This window comes from Neocloeon triangulifer, unplaced genomic scaffold (genome assembly GCF_031216515.1).
Source record: "Neocloeon triangulifer isolate White Clay Creek 2 clone unplaced genomic scaffold, ASM3121651v1 ptg000014l, whole genome shotgun sequence".
Lineage (NCBI taxonomy): Eukaryota > Metazoa > Arthropoda > Insecta > Ephemeroptera > Baetidae > Neocloeon > Neocloeon triangulifer.
Window position 1 is genome coordinate 20632347 of NW_026775556.1, and position 21049 is coordinate 20653395.

General features: G+C 34.1%; 1 protein-coding gene across 2 annotated transcripts; it reads right to left on the reverse strand.

The window, feature by feature from the left end:
- Window positions 1-1885: 1885 nt before the first annotated feature.
- On the reverse strand, window positions 1886-19632 carry LOC132199781 (transcription factor Ken). 2 transcript variants are annotated; one of them, XM_059624764.1, is made up of 4 exons: window positions 19145-19632; window positions 7760-8207; window positions 6625-6973; window positions 1886-5515 (listed from the first exon to the last, which is right to left on the reverse strand). In XM_059624764.1, exons 2-4 carry the CDS (start codon window positions 8197-8199, stop codon window positions 4667-4669), a joined length of 1638 nt encoding a protein of 545 aa, XP_059480747.1. In that variant the 5' UTR covers window positions 8200-8207; window positions 19145-19632; the 3' UTR covers window positions 1886-4666. The 2 variants fall into 2 exon arrangements, with proteins under 2 accessions (XP_059480747.1, XP_059480746.1); XM_059624763.1 differs by lacking the exon at window positions 19145-19632 and adding an exon at window positions 8788-8942.
- Window positions 19633-21049: the final 1417 nt, after the last annotated feature.

Sequence of the window (21049 nt, forward strand, 5' to 3'; positions counted from 1 at the left end):
ATTGTTTAATCTTTTTAACTCATGCATAAAATAATATTCTAAATTTTGAAATATTTTGGTTAAATTAATTCAATATTATTTTTTTATCTTGCCACTGATTGAAAATTGATAGGAATTAGAATAAATTAACTATTCTTTACATTATTCAATAAAAAAGACTCTTGTAATATTTTGCTTTTTTTAATTTTTCATTTAAATTATGAAGAAAAAAATACGTTAAATTGTGAAACATTACAATAAAAATTTATTTAATGTATTTTTTTTCAGCCATTAATTTTTGTTTTCTTCTTCATCATCAATTTTTCCATTGCATTTCGATTATTCAAATTTTTTTCCTTAAATTGCTCTTTCAATGTCTGCTGCACCACTTTTGCTTGGCTGTGTAATCCGCGCCAGCATTTTTCTGTCTCATATCTTATTTTGTGAGCCTTGTTTACTCCTCGGACACTGATGTTTGGATTCATTATACTGCATTATTTCTTGTAAATAATTGGTCAAAGGAGGCATGCACGACATCTGACCTCCACCCCGCGCGCATTTTCAAGTTCAGCCACTTGTCCGTGTCTGCTTCTGTGACCCCACAGCGGTGGACACACGTGACTTAATCATCTCAAGAGCAAAGAGGAGACAAAACATAAAAAAAAAAATAATGATAATCAGCCAGTAACATGAATAATAATCCAAAGATATTTAGAGCCAATTTAGAAAACTAGGCACACAAGTGCTATAGTGAACAAGTTGAACAACTCACTGAAACTCGTAGATATTAACAAGAGGAGCTATAAATAATAAATACCTGATTAGTCTGAATACTCACCGCACTGTAGCCCATATAAGCCTATAAAATGTAACCCTTTGGATTCATCCCGCGATATCTTTGATACCTGGAGAGCTAAGTTTAATGCTTTTATGCCATAATTACGGTGCATGTATCACAAAGATTAATTTGGGATCTAATTAACATGAAAACAAAAAGGATACAAAAATTAGCATATTAAGTCAATACAAACGGCCAAATTCAAAGGAATTCTTTATCTTTCAATTTCACTTTTTTTTTGCAAAATCAATTTTATAAAATAATAGCTAAAATATGTTTAAAAACTCCTGTTTTAAAAGAACTGTGGCTTATTCATTTCAGTACACTAATACTTGTTTTAGGAAAATTACTTCATATTAATGTTGTTAAGATAATAAGATGTTTTAATAAAATATATGAGATTTCCAGTTTCCAGTGTGGAATGTGTATTTTTTTGTCTCTAGCATATATTTTTAATTGCACCTGGTTGATAAAAGTAAATTATAAAAAAGAGCCAATAAGAAGGGAAAAATAATCGTCAACTTGTACGTATATTTAGTTGCAGAGTATTTGTGTTTGATTCAGAATCCATCTAGCTTTTAAAGAACTGATGATGAAATTACAAAAATAAGCCGATAAAAGGCATAATTATATTTGTTCTAATTTTTTAAAAAATAAAAGGAGGGTAAAAAAAAATACTTCATATACTCTTCACTCACCAAACAATAATTTGAAAAAATATCAGAAAAACAGAAAATTTTATTTAACAGTGATATATTATTGTATTATATTCAAATAAAAATTTTATGATTCCAATGTTGGATTAATCAAACGCATGTGTATAAATGTTGATTATTTAATCATTATAAAATCTGCCATTCCTACGTGTTTGTGATTTTTTTCTTTTTATTGTTTCGTTCTTCTTTTCATTTATACTTAGAAAATATTTTGTATATACTTTCTGACGAAATTGAAAAAAAAAAATTAAATTCAGAATTTTCAATTTCTTCTCTGGTGACAATTAGCTGAAGTGCGTTAAATGATAAATAGAATTTTAATATAGGATTACAAAATAAAACATTATTGGAATACGCTGGTTTTAAGGATTTTATTTGAAAATGTGTCTGTGCTCATCAGGTACTTTTTCACAATTTAAGCAATCCCAATTGTTTCCGCGGGCACTGTCGATTTTATTAAACGTTTCCAAAAAAGGCATTCATGACAGCGAGTGCCCAAGGCAACAAGAGACAACCGAAAAGTCGAAAAGTGTCCGATGCGAATGATGAAATGCCGCAAATAAAATTAATTTTTTACAAAGGAAAAATCGGCGTTTCGATAAGGCAAAAATTATACAACATAATATATATTCAAATCGGGGGGGAAAACGAAGTCAGCGACAATGAATGAATTAATTTGTTACAGAGCAATTTAAATAATCGATTACCACTAATTATGACACAAATTCTTCAAAAACAGAAGCAATAATACTCTCGCCTTTGCTTACTAAAAATTATTGTACATACACATAGTGTATCAAAATTGTGGCATGTTTTTGAAAATCATTCACAAATCAAGTCTGTCTCTTTGGGTGTTTTTCCAACCATCAATCAATCAAAACTTTCAAATTGCAGAGAGGTTAATTGTTCTTTGCTTTATCACTGTTTGAGAAGCACACTGAACATTCATATTCGCCTCGTCATCATCATCATATAAATACGTAATTACACATTACTTATGAAGACAGGTGGGAGTTTGCGTGTTTAATTACGGATTTACGCGCATTCTTGAGATCGTACAAGAGGTGTGGTGCGGTTCTTTATATACCCTTTGCGATGTGTCCTGTTAAATTAATATTTACAATATCTATGTACACACTTAATTTTTTGTGAATTATTGCTTTCTTTCTTTCTTTTCAATTACAGGCTAATTAAGGGGCGACGCGGACAAAAACAGAAAGTGGCTCGCGCGGATGATATATATAAAATTCTGAGTTTAAAGAGGTGCTAACTTTCTGGCAGTTTGACAGCAGCCACGGCCAAGGAGAACTTCTTCAAATATTCCCACGCTTTTTTGGTCTTTGAGCTCGTTATATCATTATTTTATATAATTCTCTGTCTCAGTTCTATCACACAAGATAAAGCATGAGATGTCTTTAGTTTGTTTAAAAATACACACGATTTATATAAATTGAATTAATAATTGCAATCGGAGTAGGTTTATAAATATTCTATCACAGGATAGGAACTCTATTATTTTATATAAAAATCGCCGTCTCTCTTGGCCAAGCGTGCGAATCAAACTGCCGAGCAGGCGGAGGAACAAAGAGCCACTTGGTGCTTTACACGGTCAAGGTGGAAGAACGAAAATCGTTAAACCTACTGAAAAAAAGCAGAAACCTATCACAATTTTTTACAAATTAAAAAGAATGCTATACAATCTAAGCCCGATTTTTTTTGTTTTAAGAAACAACTTAATTATTTATTTTTCAAATTTGAAACAAGTTTGTAATTTTTTATGTTTAGAATTTAAACTTTCAACTTTTTGTATTGTTTTAAACTTAAGCGTTAGCAAGGGAACAAATCTACGTGCTAGGAAAATGAATAAATATTTACAAAGTAGCAATTAACTGGCCCGACGATGTCACTTTCACTTCTTGCTAAGTTATGTAAAAATCAACTTGTACAACGCATCATAAAATTTGTGCAGTTTTTCCCCACAAGGTCAATTGTTTGTCCATTAATTGGCTACAAGGCAACAGGATTCAGGTTAGTCGATTTCTGTACAAAATTTTACCCAATATAATATTCGATAACAGGTGTACATTAAATAGATTTGTATATTCCAACAATCCTGAGTTGATTCGAGGTCCTTTTAGAATTATTTTTCATTTTCAAGGGGAGGTGAGTTTAAAAATTGTTCTGTCTCTCTGGTCCCTAAGTAGAATTATAAAAAAAATGCTACTGGAATGATTGGTGAGTGTGATTTTTTTACTTCTCTAATGTCAACAGGCGCAAAGCCGCTTATATTACTTGTAAAAAGTTTCCAATATCATGCATCTGGCTGGGGCTCTTGCGCAATTTTATTCTCCAATCTTACATGACACAAAGTGGAATGGAGCGTGGTGTGTTCAGACACAATTTTGCCATCAGAGAAATGAGCACAGCGCGCGCGGTACGCTTCTGATAAAGTTTTTTTTACCGACGAGCGTACAAGATCAATGGGGTATGACCTCAATGTTCTTTGATCATTAGGGGCAGACAGACACTTTGTGACGCAAACTTCTTGCAAATTCATACAATGTGTGCCAAAAAGATAAGGTGGAAAGTAAAGTGAATCAATTTAAAAATGTGAAAAATATGGAAAAAAGAAACTAATAAATTTTGCATTTAATGAAGCAGAAGCTTTCTGGAGGTAGAAGAATTCTCTAATAACAATCAAAAAGCCTAACTTGGCCTAGGCTACGTTAGCTCATCATCCAAGTTGACTTAGCCTTTGACTTCAGTCTTGGCCACTGTTAACCCAAATGCAGTCAATGGCCATGTCTACTTGCAGCTTATGTGTACACTTTTTGTAAGAATTTTGTAAATTTGTCTGATTTTCATTAAAATTTTAAAATTTCAAACATCCAAATTTGATGAAAAGCTAGGTTTTTTTATGATATTCTATTTTAGAAAACAAATGAACTTAACCAATATTTCTTAAAAAGATCTGATATCAATTTTAAACTTTTGGAATTCTTAACAATTTCAAGACAATAAAAATGATTTTGTGTGGCGAAGTTCGGGAAATTTCTAATCATTTGCAAAAAGTTGTGCGCAAAGTGTTGCCCTAGCTACTTCCACGGCAGACATTGGCCAGCTGGAGGTAGGGTCAGTCGTTGAGGTTCTTGCTGAGGAGCAGGTTGTTGTGCGGTCCGGACAGATGCCTGATGAGCTCCTGCAGGTTGTCGAAGGACATGGTGCAGAAGCAGCAGTTGAACCTGGCGTTGGGGCCGTCGACGGGCGACGACGAGATGACACTGCGGTGCACCGAACACAAGTGTTTCAGCAGGTGGGCCTTCTGCTTGAACATGGCCACGCACAGTCTGCAGGCGAAGGGCTTCTCGCCGGTGTGCACCCTGAGGTGCGTCTTCAGGTTCCAACTCATGCCGAACGTCTTTCCGCAGTACTGACACCGGTACTCCCGGACGGGCACTTGTTTCTGCTGGGCCGGCGCCTCCAGCTGGGCCGGCGGCGGACTGGGGTCGCCCCCCTCCACCTGGGCCTGGCAGAAGGACCAGGCCCACGCCTCGGCGCCGGCCGCCGCGTGGAACAGGGCGCTCGGCGTGATGGGCGAACTGTCTGCGCTCGGGGGTCGCCGGACGCTGGGTTTGTCCTCGTCGTCCACCGAGGCGGTGCCCGAGGGCAGGCTGCGCTCCTCCAGCATCATGAAGGACGGCGGGCAAGGAACGAACGGCGTGTTTTTGCCCGGCGGATTCGAAAAGCCGAGGCGCTGCCGCTGCCGAGGTGGCGTGTACGGCACCTCCATGTCGCCCAGCACGGCCGTCACGTATTTCCGAGGGTTGAGCGACACGTGGTGTGGCAGCAACTCGTGCGCCCGCCGCTTCCCGCGCGGGGACACACAACGTCGGCCCACGATCAGTTCAGGGCTTGGCGAACGGATGTAGGCAGGGGAGCGCCGGCTGAGATCGGTTGTGATGGAGATCCCTCTTTCGTGGGCCTGCAAATTATTTTCAAATTAGAAAATTGAAGTCAAAAGGAGAAAACTTGTTTTGATTGAAAATAAGCTCAATATTGGAAACGGCTCATTTTTCAACAATAAATTGATTGTAAAAATTTAAAATCAATAATTTTTAGTTAAGAAAGTTAATATTTTCATAGAGATTAATTTGTTTTAATATACGAACCAATTATTATGAAAAAATCAGAAAAGTTGTTACATTTTTCAATTTAAAAAAGATCAAAATATTCCAATTAATAGGGGGGTGGGGGTATAAACGCCTAATCTGACCCAGACTAACGTTATGCTTTTGAATCCCCCTTGATTTATTTATAAAGTAAAAGCCGTTCCATTGCCATGATTGGTATTGAAATTTTTTCACGCACTTTTAACTTTTAAAATTAGTTATAATTTTCTATACTTTTTTAAAAATTTATAAAGAATTAATATAAATTAACATAATTTAAACTATTTTTAACGTCTGAGAAATTTTAAATTAAAAAAAAATTATTTTTTTTTAAAAAAAGTTTTTTTCGTCAAATTGAAATTTTTTCAATTTAAAAAAAAAAATACAGCAAGGAATTGATTTATATAAAACAAGAGGTTTAAAAGCATAGAATTAACTTCACAACTTTCTGATCCAAGTGGTCCAAGTAATTGATGCTGGACAATGCTTGTTCTTAATTGATTCTAGGGATAACTTAAATATTTTATCTCACTTCAAATCAAATTCAACTTCAAAATGGAACATTAACTGGGGAATTAACCACTTTTTACGGGGTGATTTCATTTATAAATGACAGGATAAATAATTAGCAAACAAAGATGGGAGGGAGAACTTCTAGAAAAGATTTCTTCAAATACCAACAAGTTTCCTGGTTTATTGAAAACAAATAAATTTAAAATAAAAATCTATTTCTTGCATTTAGTATAGTAACTATAGTATCGATAAACCAAGTTTTAATGAAATTAAAAATGTTTAAATAGAGATAATAATTAAATTTAAAATGAAAAGTAACAAAAAGCTTTAATATATTAATAAAAATTTCAAACTTATTTTTAACCAGTTAAAATTTAACTTTATTTAAGTTTTAATGTGATGTTCTTACGCTTCTCCTGACTTCAAGAGCTACATCCCCATTGATAGACGGTGGAGACTTGCTGCTCCTGCTGCTGGCCACTTCGGTCGTGCTGTGCCTCCTGCGTGGCGGGTGCCGCAAAGGTGGCGTTGGGGTGTTTCTCCGCTGGTTGAGGGACAGGTTGACAGGGTCGTTGTCCTGCTGCTGGTCGTCCTGCACGCTTTCCGCCTCTTCCGGTTCATCCAGTGGCGAGTCGGACCGCTCCTCCTCGATCGCGTCCACGTCCACTTCAAGACCCTCCGGACTCGATGCTTCTTGCTTCACATCGAACGAGTCGTTCGACTCTTCAGGATCCGCATCTTTTGAAACTTTCGAGTGCCTGTAAATCAAAATTAAATTGTTTAAGTTTTTCTACAAGCACAAGAAAACATTGTCTCAAAATTGTTTAATTTTTACAACAATTAAAGCTCATAACTTTCATAATTATTATTATTATTTACCTTCTTTTCTCACAACTATTTCAATACTAAAACCTCTTTGAACCTTTTTTTTACATTTTATCAACCAATTTTAAATACAAATTAACCAGGTTTCGTAAAATGGCCCCACCAACAAATTATAACCTTAATATGTTCAAGACCAGGTTATTTTCAGATTCGATATTTAAAAAAAAAAATCACATTCTTTGGCTACTCCTCAACCAAAAATAACCAATGTTAGCGGAAAAATCGGAAAAACTATTAGAAAATTTTTTTTCCCAAGAGTACTATAATTGGCTTATATACTTAGTCATAATTTCCATCTTGATTTTATATCCATTTACACAATTCCAACTAATGAAATAATCTATTTGCTAAACATCAATATCACATCACAATGTTCTTTAGAAACTACTATGTTATTACACTTGGAGCAGAGTTGGATAATTAATTTCATGAATTTTAAAAGTTATTGAAAGTATTTGAATCAAATTAAAATTTTATTTTGCATTAAAATAGTTCAATTACATAAAATCCATAAATAAAAAATTTAAAATAAATTTTAACATTAAATAAAATAAAATGTCCGGTTTATTTTTATATATAATATAAACAAAATATAAATTATTTAAAAAAAAATTAAAATTTAAAAAAAAAATTTAAATAAAAGTTTTGAACGTGTTTACCTGTCCCAGAGATCAGAGTCGACTCCCAAGAGCTGGACGAGTTCGTGCAGCCTTTCCATCTCGCAGGCCTTGAGACAGGCCTCGCCGGTGTAGAGGAACTCGAGGAGGTGGGCGGCGTCGTCCTTGGCGATGCCGGGCAGGTGGACGAGGACGGTGTCCTCGGAGGGGCCGAGACTGGGGCTGCCCAGCAGCAGGTCTCTGAGCAGGGGACTGGCCGAGGCGAGCACGAGGCGGTGCGCCTTGAGGCGGCCGCCATCGCAGACCAGCACTACGTCCGAGAAGCACTCGTGTTTGTACCACGCGCGGATTTCGCCGACCAGCGACGCATGGTGCTTGCCGTAGTGCAGGGTCAGCAGGCCCGCCGAACACCCCTCGGCGGCCACGGGCTTCACCTCGCCGTTCGTGCTCGACGGCGAGCCGCTCGAAGTCGTCGGTTGCATCGTCACTTCTGCAACACAAAATGGAAAATCAAATTTTCTGATAATCAGAAAGAAAAAGAAAACTAATCCAACAGGATGTGTGATTAGGTCCGGCTTCTTATAAAATTTCCAAGGAAGTAAGATTTTTATTGAAATATCTTACTTCAGAAAGGGGTTATCAAAAGGCGCAGATTAATTATTTTCTATTTAAACTCGAATTATCAGAGTTGCGATAAAAGAAAAAGAAAAACTTGCAAAATTATAATTATAGTAATTTTGTGAAGTTGTTTCATTTATTTATTCAATGCAAAATTTTGTCACAAAATTGAGAGAAATAAACAATACGTGTAGTGAGCAGAATAATGAGGATGCTATATTAAAAATCCTCTTTGATTGGAAATAAAACACTAATAAAAAGAGTTAATATTGCTTTGCCTTTACTTCAAGAAATAAACAGTTCAGAAAACCCACTACTAAAAATTAAATTCAAAATAATTACAAGGCGGTTATTTTCCTAAAGTTTTGTTCAGCATAGTTTTTCCAACCAAAAATATCCCTTTTTTTAATTTCACAAAATTCTAAGCAAATCTTAACAAATAGATGAGAAACCTTTAGGATTATTTCCTTCAGAACGGATTTTCCTTCTCTGTCTGGTCGCACTGCGTGTCCTCATGGAGAAGTTTTAGAAGAGAAAATATGTTTACAAAAATAGGATCCGACAACAAAAATGTCACCCTGCTGTCCACTGAGATCCGCCCCCTTATTTATTTACCCTGCCGCTCCACGAGGGCTGCGGCAGGTTGTGCGATTTTCATCTCTAGGGCGTACTGCCCTCTTCAGGTTTTTATCTGATACTCTCTCCCGAGCGAAGACCGAGAGGTAGGCAACTGGCCTCTCACGGAAGTCTCGCCTGCTGCATAATCAAAACGATTCGCTACAGAATTGAATTTATTTCCATCTAAATAAAATTATTTCGGTGAAGGAAAGTAATTTCTTTTATCGTAGGATAAATTTTTTCAATGCCAGTCTTATCCGATAGATCGATCCGAATTGATTTTCAATTGAATTTTATCATCAAAATTTATTGGTGTATAGAGGGAAGAAAGAATCCCTTTGAATACAATTTTGATCACTAAAACAGATAAAGAATGAAATTATTTTTGTTTATTTGTAAAAATATTTTCTGAAATTTGGAATTGAAAGAAAAATATTTGTTGAGAGGTAAACATTGAATTTATGGACACAAAAGCGCAATTACTAAAACAATGATTTTGATAAAACTTCAGAGATAAAGAAAAAACCCATTTGCAAATTTCTAGTTGTTACAAACCAATTGATGTTAAGTCTTATCAGTTATTCAATGGAAATTCGGTGACATTTTCAATAATTACAATCTAGCAGAATGTGAGAAAAAATTTTATAAAAGAATTCCAGATGCTGTGGCAACATTTAAATTTAAAATTTTTTCGCAGGTTTCCAAATTGACTAAATTTTCTTACCTTAACACTCATTGGAAACGACTTAATTTATTAGACATTAAAAGTCATCACCAAATTAAGTCATGCAATTTTTTGTTTTCGAATAGTCCTCCTTACCAATTATTAAGTGATTTTGAATTAGAAAAATAAAAAAACACAGGCCATTTCAGCTTTCCTTAAAGCAAATTTTCCATGAAAACATATTTTGCTCTAGTTATAAAAGCATTTATTGTATAATGACCTCTCTATTGTCACTAAAGACAGGATTTTTATGTGGAGCGTCAAGGGGTTAAATATTCACAGAGAGCTATGGGTGGCTTTCTCTGTTAAATATGCACGAGTGTGTGTTTTGTACTGTGTGTGCATACGAGAGAAAAATATAGATAATGCGATATGAATAAATTAGCGAGCGGCGGCGGCGACACATGTATGACACGAAATGCAAATGGGCAAGTAGTGGAAATTTACGAGTGTGACGAACTCGGCCGCGCAGCTCTTTCATCTGCCAGCTCTTGATTAACTCTCGGCGTTGGTGCGCATAAACTCGTCGCCTAATTGAACTTGCTAATCGACTTTTCCCGCAGCTTTCATCAGCGTACCGGGCATACGTTATTTACACTTATTTCCATACAATCGGCTCTGCAAACGTTTTATATAAAAATACAAAAACTTTAAGATCAATACCGTCGGAATGACTTTTTTTATTTTGAACGGCTTTTGTGGTGTCATTTTTAATTATAATGAATGAAAATAGAAAAAAATCTCGTTGATTACTTTGTAAAAGCAAAGAACTAGTATTTTGAAGTTGAATAAGAATTTGTTTTTCTTCCAGAAATGCTCATTTATTAAGACATGAAGCTAAAAAAAAAAAAACAGATTTCTATCAGTTTTGCTTTTTTTCTTCGTCGTTGTAGAAAACAATTATTTCAACGAGGGCAAAGCCAAATTTTTCACTCTTGAAAGTAAAAGTTATAATATAATCAAATAATATATCAGCTTACATATTTTTATTTAAAAATATTGCAAGTTTAGAGTCTTTTTTTATCTAACTGGAGCATATCATGTTTTTTACGCCTCTATTCAAAATATTTAAGCAGGAATTTGATCTCCTCGGGCATTTTTGGCGCAAGACTGCTGATTACGGCTTTCGGTTCTCAAGTTGCAAAAGAAGCACGCCCGCGTACGCTCCCCGCGCCTATATTGCCGCGCTCTTTATCGCGTGCGACTTGATAAAAAGCAAAGCTTATTTACCTAAAAACAGAGATGATTTTGTAATTCCACTTTCCTTGCCGGGATGGAATCAAAAACGTCACTCAGATAAGTGAAGGAGTGACCCTCAGGCTCTCCAAAATTACAAAACAAAGAAACAAAAACACAAATTTTTGCTTATAGAAATAAAATAAAATTTGTTTTTGGCTTTTAATTTTTTAAAGTTCTTATTTGATTTATGCTTGTAGCATTAATTTCTCATGCATCTGAAGGGAAAATAATTGTATTTTTATAGCTTATACTTTGGAACAAAATCTCCAAAAAGTATTTTTTGTGGTGCAGATTTCTGGAGGGAGCGAATCTGCCTGTATATTTTAAATTATTTAAATTTCCAAAGACCGAAAATTATGTTTTGTGAAAATTGAATTTTCCAATCAGAAGTTTAACATATTAATTGGCATTTTAATTCGTTTTCAAGTAATTGATATTTTCCCACTTGAGTTTCAGAAATTCACGATAATTTTCAATTTTAAACTAAAAATTGAAACAGGAATTTCTCTGAACAAACAAACATGACATATCAATTGTAAAAAAAAAAAACATCCACTTAATACCTAAAAAAATAATTCTTTTTATTGTATATTATTTTTTTTCCATTTTGCCTTTTGTGAACACAATAATCTACAAATGAAATTAAAAGAGGATGAAAGAAAACTAAGTTAACAGAGTCTGCGACTGTGGCGGATGGGGTTTATTTTGAACTTGAATGTTTTTCTTTTGCTTTGCAAAAACGTTGCTAATGGTGGTGCCTCTTTGTTCAATTCAATTCGTTTGTTCAACAACTTAAAATGTTTCTTGTCAATAATATACAATTTTCAAATTAGAATCCTTCCTTCCAGTTTCCGTGCGTTTCAACAAATTTATACCATATAATGCCCAATGATACATTAATTAACATGCTTTGAAATTAAAAACAAAGGTCCAAATATTATATTGTTTCTCCAGCAACATTGTGTACAAGATTGAATGACATTACTATCATTGCGCATAATTGATTACCCTAGCTCAATTAAAAAATTGATAAAATTAAACTTTGACCGGAAACTTTTATATAAAAGTTTTATATATATAGTTCCTTCAATGAGGACCTCAAAATTACAGTAAAAAATAAAATACTTAAAAATTATTTTTTATAATATTTATAAATATTTAAAAGTAAAAACCAATTGGTTTTTAAAATGTAAATAAGAGAGTTTATTACTTATCTTAAATTATTTATTATGTTTGAATTAACTACAATACTTGAATTTTCAATAAAATGTTAAAATGTGTATTATCTTGAGCAAAAAAGGAGGAGTCGAATAAATGTTGCTATGCGTGATGTGCGCGCGGCGTGTGTTGAAAGAAAGGACACACAACTCTCGCGGCGGCGTGCATGCATAATAATATAAAATACAACCACCGTCGCCCTTGAAAATATGTATTTTTAACAGTCAAGGTAATTAAATACGGAACGCTAATTACGCTCGCTCTCATGTGCAATTACTCGCATACAAAAATTTGCATCATCACCTGAAGAGGAGCAAATATGGCGTGCCTCGGCGGCTCGCGAGCTGCTTTTCTTCCTTTCGAGCTGCTAGCCTTGAAATAATTTTCACTTCAAGGTCGGTTGCAAATTACTTTTGTCTTTGAGAGTTATTCTCACTTTACAACCATTTATTCCGAGACGCCGTTTCCTGGTCTGCGCCGCTTTCGCACGCAGCTTATCATCTTGCAATGCAAAAAGACGGCTTAATTGCCCGAAGAAAATAAATAATAATAATCCTCTTTTTTACAACTTCCGTACTAAAATAACTAAAAATTCAGTTAAAAACTTGTTAGTCTGGAAATCATTAATTAAAAAATCAATATAGGTTGGTCTTTTATGGTTAATAATAATTTTGTAAATTAAATATTTTTTTAAATTAAGTACGTATGTAGCTTCAGATTTAATTTTATTCGAATAAATGTAGGACTGATAATTTTTTTAAACACTTAATAAAAACGATATTTTTTATTAATTTCAAGAGCATTGAATATTTTCTCTGCAATTCCACTTTAAATTTAAAACGATTGAAGTTTTTGCTTTTCTTAATTCAGAGATTTGCAACAGCAAACGATTAAACAAATTTAGCATTATTTCAATTTATATTAAGAAGATGGTTTAAATTTTATAAAAATTTCAAGACAGCAGAAAATTTCACTTTTTTCGGGGGAAACAAAAACTAAGTCAAACCAATATGAGAGGGTCATTTTGATCTTCAAATTTTTGGTTAAATCTTTGCTAGTGGTGAAGCCGTTTTGTCCCAAATTGCAATATCTTTCCCTCCCAAAAATATTTTTAATTTTTTAAACTTTTTAGACAAATAAAACATGTATCTTTATTTTATTTCTCTTTTTTTGTAACCATAATCAAGTTTATAAAATATTGAATTTATCATGGAAGATGCATTTTGGCAGATAATGCCCGATGATACATTAATAAACATGCTTTAAAACTTAAACAATAATAATAATACAAAAATAATGAAAATTAAATTTTACTCAAATGAGCTTCAAATAAAAGAATTTATATTTTGCAAAATACAATTTACTCGTTTTTTCTCTTTTTTTTATTTCAAATCTGTCATCCGCATTCACAAGGAATTTTTATTTATTTGCATACAAAAAACGTTTCATTTTTTACTACTTCAACTTGAAATGCGAATAAAACAGACGCGTCATATTTTGCAGCACTTTGTCTCCGCGACTTTTATTGCGCTTCTCCTCACGAGCTTTCAACGCCGCACATACTTTTTATATTTCTCTTTTTCGTGCTGTCGCGTTTTGTTCAGAGTGTATTGTTATTACATATATACATGGCGGCGGCGCTAATACTCTTTGTTCTATCCACCAGCATTGCATGTTACTTGGTCACTATCTTCCCTTGTTTTCCAGCCGCTGCCTTTTCAAACAAAAACCAGCTCTCGCACCGCATAAATTTGCTCGCGATAAAACTCCTTTTTGTTATTTTCTTCCGCTCTTTGCGAATCGTGTAAATGCTTGTTATGATCGCTGCTTTCCGTTTCGAAACATATACACCATGGCGCACGTTTTACTGCTTTTTGCACCGATTGTGTGCAAATTTTTATGTAAAAGTAGAACCTTATGTTTTGCAAGAGAAAATAAATAAAAATTGATAAAAACAAAGCAACTTTAAAATATAAATTTTATACTTAAGAATTCACAAAATTTATCTACTGTTTTCCAGAATTATTATTGTGTCCATAGTGTTCAATTCAATTTGTATAATGAAATGATTTTTTTTTAACTGTAAAATTTAACAATTTTAAATAAAGGTGGGCTGAAAAATTAGTCCAAGGTATTGAGAAAAGTTATAACTATAATTAGGCGTGTTAGAAAATAATACATTTATTAATATGTAACAAACATACATTCTTTTTTATTCAAATTTAATGGTTTTAATTGACTAAAAGGATTAAAATTAAAAATAAATGTGAAAAAAAATCTTTTTTAAATTAAAACTTAATGTTTATTCAAACAGTTTTTTTAATTAATATACAGTGTTTGCGTCTTTATCTTTTCAACTTAAAAAAATTTATTATTAACTTATGCCTTGAGAATTATGCCGTTTAATTTTAACAAGATATTATAGTTATAATCTCCCATGAGAAGCTATGATACTTAAGTGATTATTCGCGTCAGAATTATTTTAAATTAAATTAAAAACCTTACTTTCAGTTATTTTACGCAAACAATCAATGTAACATTTTTATTATCTCAGCTTGAATTTATACAATGATCTATTTTCAACTTTTTATTTATTTATTTATTATTTATTTATTTATTCTCCATCAATTACAAAACATACATCAAACAAAATTTACAAAAAAAGTTTGTTCTGAAAATACAAAATTTTAAATGAAAATGACTGTCCAGCAAAATAAAATAAAAACTGCTGTCATATTTTGCGAGGTTAATAATCAACGTGGCAAACTCACACAAAATCATTTAGCAAGAAATGAGGCGTATGTACGTAAGAGTACAAGTCAATTATAAGCTTACAAATCAATCAAAACGCCATAATTATTAAGTTGCGAAAATTCCAAGGCTGCCGAGCGCACCTGCGAGCGTAATGAGTTGGCGCCAGTGGCACACGCGAGAAAGAAAACCAACAAAAGCAGGAAAAGAAAAATAAGACGAGAAGCGTATAGAATGTGCAATAAAAATAATTATAATTATTATGCGAGCGAAAGAGGAGGCAATTATAAATCTCTCACGAAGCGCACGACGTTTTGTATTTTTTTTTCTGCTGAAAACGGATGCAGATGCTGAAAAGTGAGAAGTATTAATTGCAAAAGTCGTGAGTATGTCCTTTGCAACATATACCACTTCCCTTACGCTTTTTTTTACTTCAAATGCCCTCTACTCTCTTCCTCCTGCTGATGTTTTCGCGTTGCATAATGAATGCAGCGTTTATACCTTCAGCATTTTATGATTCAAATAATAAAGAGCGAGAGTTGGCACACACAACACACTCACCATTTATTCTGCTGGTATATGACAAGGTATATGGCGAGCGAAGTGCCTCCTATAAAGTATAGCCTTGATGGAGGAACATTGATGTAAGCTGCTAACCTTGAGAAATAATTATTACAAAATATATTAGGCAATTCTTTCTCGTCGTCGTCAGCAGCGAAGAAAAGCAGTCAAGTGTTTTCCTCCATCATCTCATTTCTCGCCCATTATCGTTTCCGGGTCTTTCAAACTCTCCACCGCCGTCGCCATCTCTTTTAATCTGCATGCCTTTTTCGCTCGCTCCCTTTTTCTTCCTCTCTTTCTTTCTATTATAATAAATATATGGACGCTTGTTCCCTTTTTCTTTTCTTTTCCTTTCACTGCTCTCTCGCCCTTAGCTCCGAGATTCGAAGCTGCATAGCGATTATACCGAAACCGGATTAATTTGATAAAGCCGGTTTTCGTCGCGCAAAAAACTTTCCTGCTCGAAAGCAGTAGCACTGATTTTGGCAAATTGTTTCCCGGCTGATTGAAAAGCAGTTATATACACGTGCAACCATTTGCCCTTTTGGAGAAGCTGACAAGTCAATATTATATTAAATTATGACCATTTTTTTAATGTTATCCTTTATTATAAATATAAACAAATTATACTTGCAAAAAATACTTATACCAAGATTGCTCTTTAAAAACCTTTTGCTCTTATTTCATTTTGGTTTAACAAGGAAAACGTCCTGCTGATATTTTCATTTCAATTTATATATTTCTAATTTTAATAAATTTCATATATGGTTATTTTATCAGAAGATAAGGAGAAAATGTGCAGTTAATTTTGTATAACCGCAAACTGGAATGGTAATTTGATATTCAATTTTACCTTTTTCCTAACCAAATCATACGTTTGTTATTGAGGTTTCTTTTTCCCTTTGATCGCACAAATTTAAAACCGCAATAATTTAAAAATATCTGAAAATTTGGTTTTTATGTGTTTTTTTAATTAAGATACCAATTATTATGTATTATTTGTACAATTGTTCCCTTAATTGAACAGTTTTACCCTTATAACTTGCATCTAAAATTTGCTCAGTAGAAACTAATTTAATGTTTTATGAACTGTCATGCATATTAGTTCCAAAATACTTCAAAATATTCCTAATTTGAATTTGAACTATGATATAAATTTGATTTTGTAAACATAAAGGTTGGTATTTTCGTTTATGCTGACTTACAGTTAATTTAAACACAAAAATAAAAAATATTTAATGATTTGATTTACAAACATGCTACATGCACTTGTAATAAATTTTCTAAAAATCTCATTCTGTTTGTAAATTTATATAGCCAATTTTAAAGCTAATAGTGCAGTAGATCATACCAAATTGTAATCCACCGCAGAATTTTAACTGCAAGTTTTCAATTTACAAGGGTCCAGTACATTTAATGGGCTGTTTTTTAGTTATCATCATTTTATAAACCAATAGACGAAACAAAAAGAAAATTATGTTTTACATGCAATCATAATTAGACAAGGTTAGCAGATCGATGAATTAATAAAATGTTTTATAAATGGTTCGTTGTAAGAATATAATTTGAATGAATTAATTTATATTCGTTAAAAAACAAAACACGTAAAAATGAATGTAAAAAATTAAAAGATAATAACTATTGTAATTATTTAAAATAATAAGATTTGAGTAGGGTAAATAAATATAATAAAATAGCGTTTAAAGTGTTATTTAATTAACTTTAAACATAAAAAAGTCTGCAGTCTCCAGCTCTCTAGACTGGCGCGGCGCACCATCGACTTTTATGTTAATTTTTTTAAATCGGTACTGAAAATAGCAATATTTTGAGCAATGCTAGTTTTTCTCTCTTGTTTTAAAATTTTTATTTCTGTCATTTATTTGGATGAGTTCTTGTATGGGGCATAGTTGCTCTAAATTCGAACTCAATAAATATTTTCTTGAACCTAATTTACTGAAAATTTGATCGTATCTGAGGCACTACTTCCTCTGTGGCGTAAAATGCGATGCTCTCACGCGGCAGCAATTCTATCTTGTTAATAACACAAAAAAGGCGAAAAGCTGCCACGAAAAAGTTGACAAAGAGAGAAAAGCCAACTATGGAAGCTGGAACGCATTCCTGCTTCTTTTTCTCTCTTTCTTCCTGCTCTCTCTGGAAAAAAAAAGACTTCTCGTCGGCAAGCAGAAGAAGAAGTCACTCGCTTTGCGGGAGCAAAACTTTTTCACCGAGCTAAAAGGGAGACAGTGGGGAGGAAGCGAAAAAAGTGTATAATGGCACTTTTGTGCATTTCTTTCTCCGCGGCTACAGCATCAGGGGGACTCGGCTGGGCTGGAGCTTTCATGAGATAATCATGTGCCCACAGTGTAGGTTTGTGTGTCACGCCAGTGACCAGCCTGAACTATGGCGTAACTCGCCGGTCAAAAGGCCAAAGAAAGAAAGAAAGCGAAAGGAAGTCGAAAATGATAATGAGCGCCGGCGTGTACGAAAATGTGCAACAGCTGCAATGCACGTGTGAGAGGAGCCAAATATTCATGCGTATTGTGTGCGCGGAGAGAAAGATAGTTAGCCGCCTTTTTCAGTTGCTATGGAAACGCGTCCGACGCCCAGCGAAAAAAAATATATATATTTTTCGAAAGAAGAAAACACTCTCATCACGCTTCTTTCTTCCTCAACGTATATACAAGAGCGAGCGACCCGCACTCTTCCGAACCCCATAGATATTTGTTCATCTTTCTCGCAGCGGAAGTTGCTTCTTGAATTTCCCTTTCTATATCGCGTGTATATGCTTGGCGAGAAAAGAGTGATGTGCACTTGTGTTTGCGAGAGAGCGAATTCGTCACTCAAGTGTAATGCCAGAAAATGCTGGCGAGGCAGAATAAAAATCTGCGTTGTTTTATTTAAAATTTGAAAGGAAATTGAAGAGCATTCACAAGAGGCGAGTCAAATTTCAAAACAATTCTGAAATACTCGTCATCATGTCTAAAAAAAATAACACTGAAATTGAATCAGTTCTTTTACGACAAAATTTTTTCAATCAAATTATTTAGAACTAACATGACCACAAATATTAAGGGATTCATTAGACTTCCAATTACGAAATTCTTTCATATCATTCTCACTTTTCAGTAGAAAAAATCAAATCTAATTCCATAATATTTATAAATTTACTTTAAAACAATTTTCAAACCTTTGTTTTTTTAATATAAAAAATTAATTTCTTATGCTTCAATTTAAAAAACAGGACCGTTTGCGTGAGTTTTAATATGTATATTTTAATTAAGAAAAAAATGCTTTAATTCCTTTACCAGAAACGGTCTCCTAAAAAAATAACAAAAGTATTAATTTGTATTATAAAATATTATTAAAAAAATAATGCTCTTTTAAACATATAAAAGAATTTAATAATATTAATATATAATTATTTTATTAAATAAAATATTTACATTTAAATATTTTTAAAAAACTATGTTAGTAACAAAATAAATTAAAATTTAAACAGATTTTCATCCAACTCATTACTAATTTAATTAATTCGTTTATGCATAAAACTTTTAATTGGCAAACAAAATTATTTTGTTTTTAAACCACCAATTTAGTTGGGAGGTAACAAGTTCTGCGTTTCCTGGTTTTATTATGTATAATTTGAGCTCGGGGGGTTGCGAGGGGTGGAAACCAGGCACATTGCGAAAGAGACTCACCTGTTAGCAGAGCGGCCGGAAAGCGCGATAATCCATGGCGTGTGTGGAACTGTTGTGCGTTTCAAAGTAATCCAAATAGATAATGCTGTCGGCTGAACAGAATCGGCGCTTCGGCGGAGAGAAAAACTGCACTGCTTTCACTGCGAATTCGCGCACACAATTTCTTCATGCGACGCGCCGATCAACACTTCTTGCACTTTTCCAAAGGAACTCCGAAATAAATAAATAAAAAAAAACGAATCGTTGTTGTCACTCGTGCGAATTCATAGCAGCAGGAGCAGGAGTGTGTCAGGTGCGGCTCGGCTGCTGCTGCTCGTGGCACTGCTCACTCATAACGCACGAGGAAAGAGAGGAGATAGGAAAGAGAGAAGAAAAGTGAAGTGTGGGCCCAGCCTTCGTTGTTGCCTGTTAGTAGTTATTTGAAGGAGAGTGAGCGAGGAGGCAGAGGCGGTCTCTCTCTCTCTCTCTCTCTCTCTCTCTCTCTCTCCGGCGCTGCTCGCTGCTCACAAAAGCAAAGCAACTTCCCCTTTCGCTTTCGTTGGGTAATGGCAACTCTGCAGGCAGACCTTTGCTTCGCAATACGACTATGCACAATGAAGGTCCGCGCCGAATTATAATAAAAAACACACCCGATGAAAGTATACGCATGAACCAGCAGCGCCGCCGTCGCCTATATGCAACCAGCACAATTTTCCAAGGTCTCCGCCTATATCAATGCGTATAACTTTTTCCTACTTTATTTTTTATCCTTCCCCTCCACCCTACTATACCTCTCTTTTTATATGTATTTTACTCTTTTTTTCCTGGGAGTAGCATTCACAGACCCTATACATTCTTCTTCTTCTTTTATATAAAATAATATATAAGTCTGCGCTTTATCCTTTTCTTTCTCTTTCTTTCTCTCTTTCTGCAGCGCCGACCTTCCTCTCTCGTCGTTTTTTCCCTTTTTTTTTAGATTATATACATTTCTGCTTGTCTTTTTCTATACCTTTCTACCTTTTTGTGCATTTTTATATGTATATAGCAATTCGTCAATAAAATAACCATTTTTCAAACTGAAAAAATCCCGGTCCCTTTTCATCCCTTTCCTCTTCTCTTCTACCTGCCGCTTGTAAAAGTATATCAATTTGGGGCCAACCGGTCGAACCCGAGGGTTGCCTCTCTCATAAATCCGAAGGGACGAATTTTTTTTCATCATCCCCTGTTATACACACAAGTGTTTTGTATATTTTTTGGGCGTTCGGTGCAACTTTCACCTCCAATTCGAGCCAGCCTTAGCGCGACAATCAAATTTGAATTTTAGCCTTTGTCTGCGCATTGCTGACGTCCGCTGCATACAAAGTAGTCTCTTATCTTAAGAGAGAGATTATATGTGCTTTTTCTCCGATTGCACAATGTGTTTGAATTTAATCTATACGGCGAACCGATTGTGTGCATTATAATAATATTTTCTCCGCGCGCCTTGTGGGAATCACGTTGTTTTGCCACAAAAAGCTGCGCTTTGGGGAGAACTTTTACGGGGGTTTATTGCGCGGGTTCGGAAAGGGCATTAAAGCAGGCACTCTTTACTGCGTCGTAAAATTATACTTTTTTCGAAAACTTGAACATATCCTGGAACCATAAAAGAAGGAGAAAAAGCACTCATATCACGCCTACAAATTTTCCGATGGTCTCTGTATAACTTTTTTCAAGTCGGTTTAGGCCAAGCAAATTTGATAAGGAAGATCCGCAATTTATAAAACTTTAATTTTTTTTTTTTTCTTTTTGCTTGTGAACTAAAATCAAATTTTAATTTATATCGTTAAAAACGACAACATTTTAATTATTTCTCTATAAATATGATTATTAATTTTGAAGCTTGAGAGTAGAATGAGGATTTTTAATAATAATAAATGGTTGAAACAA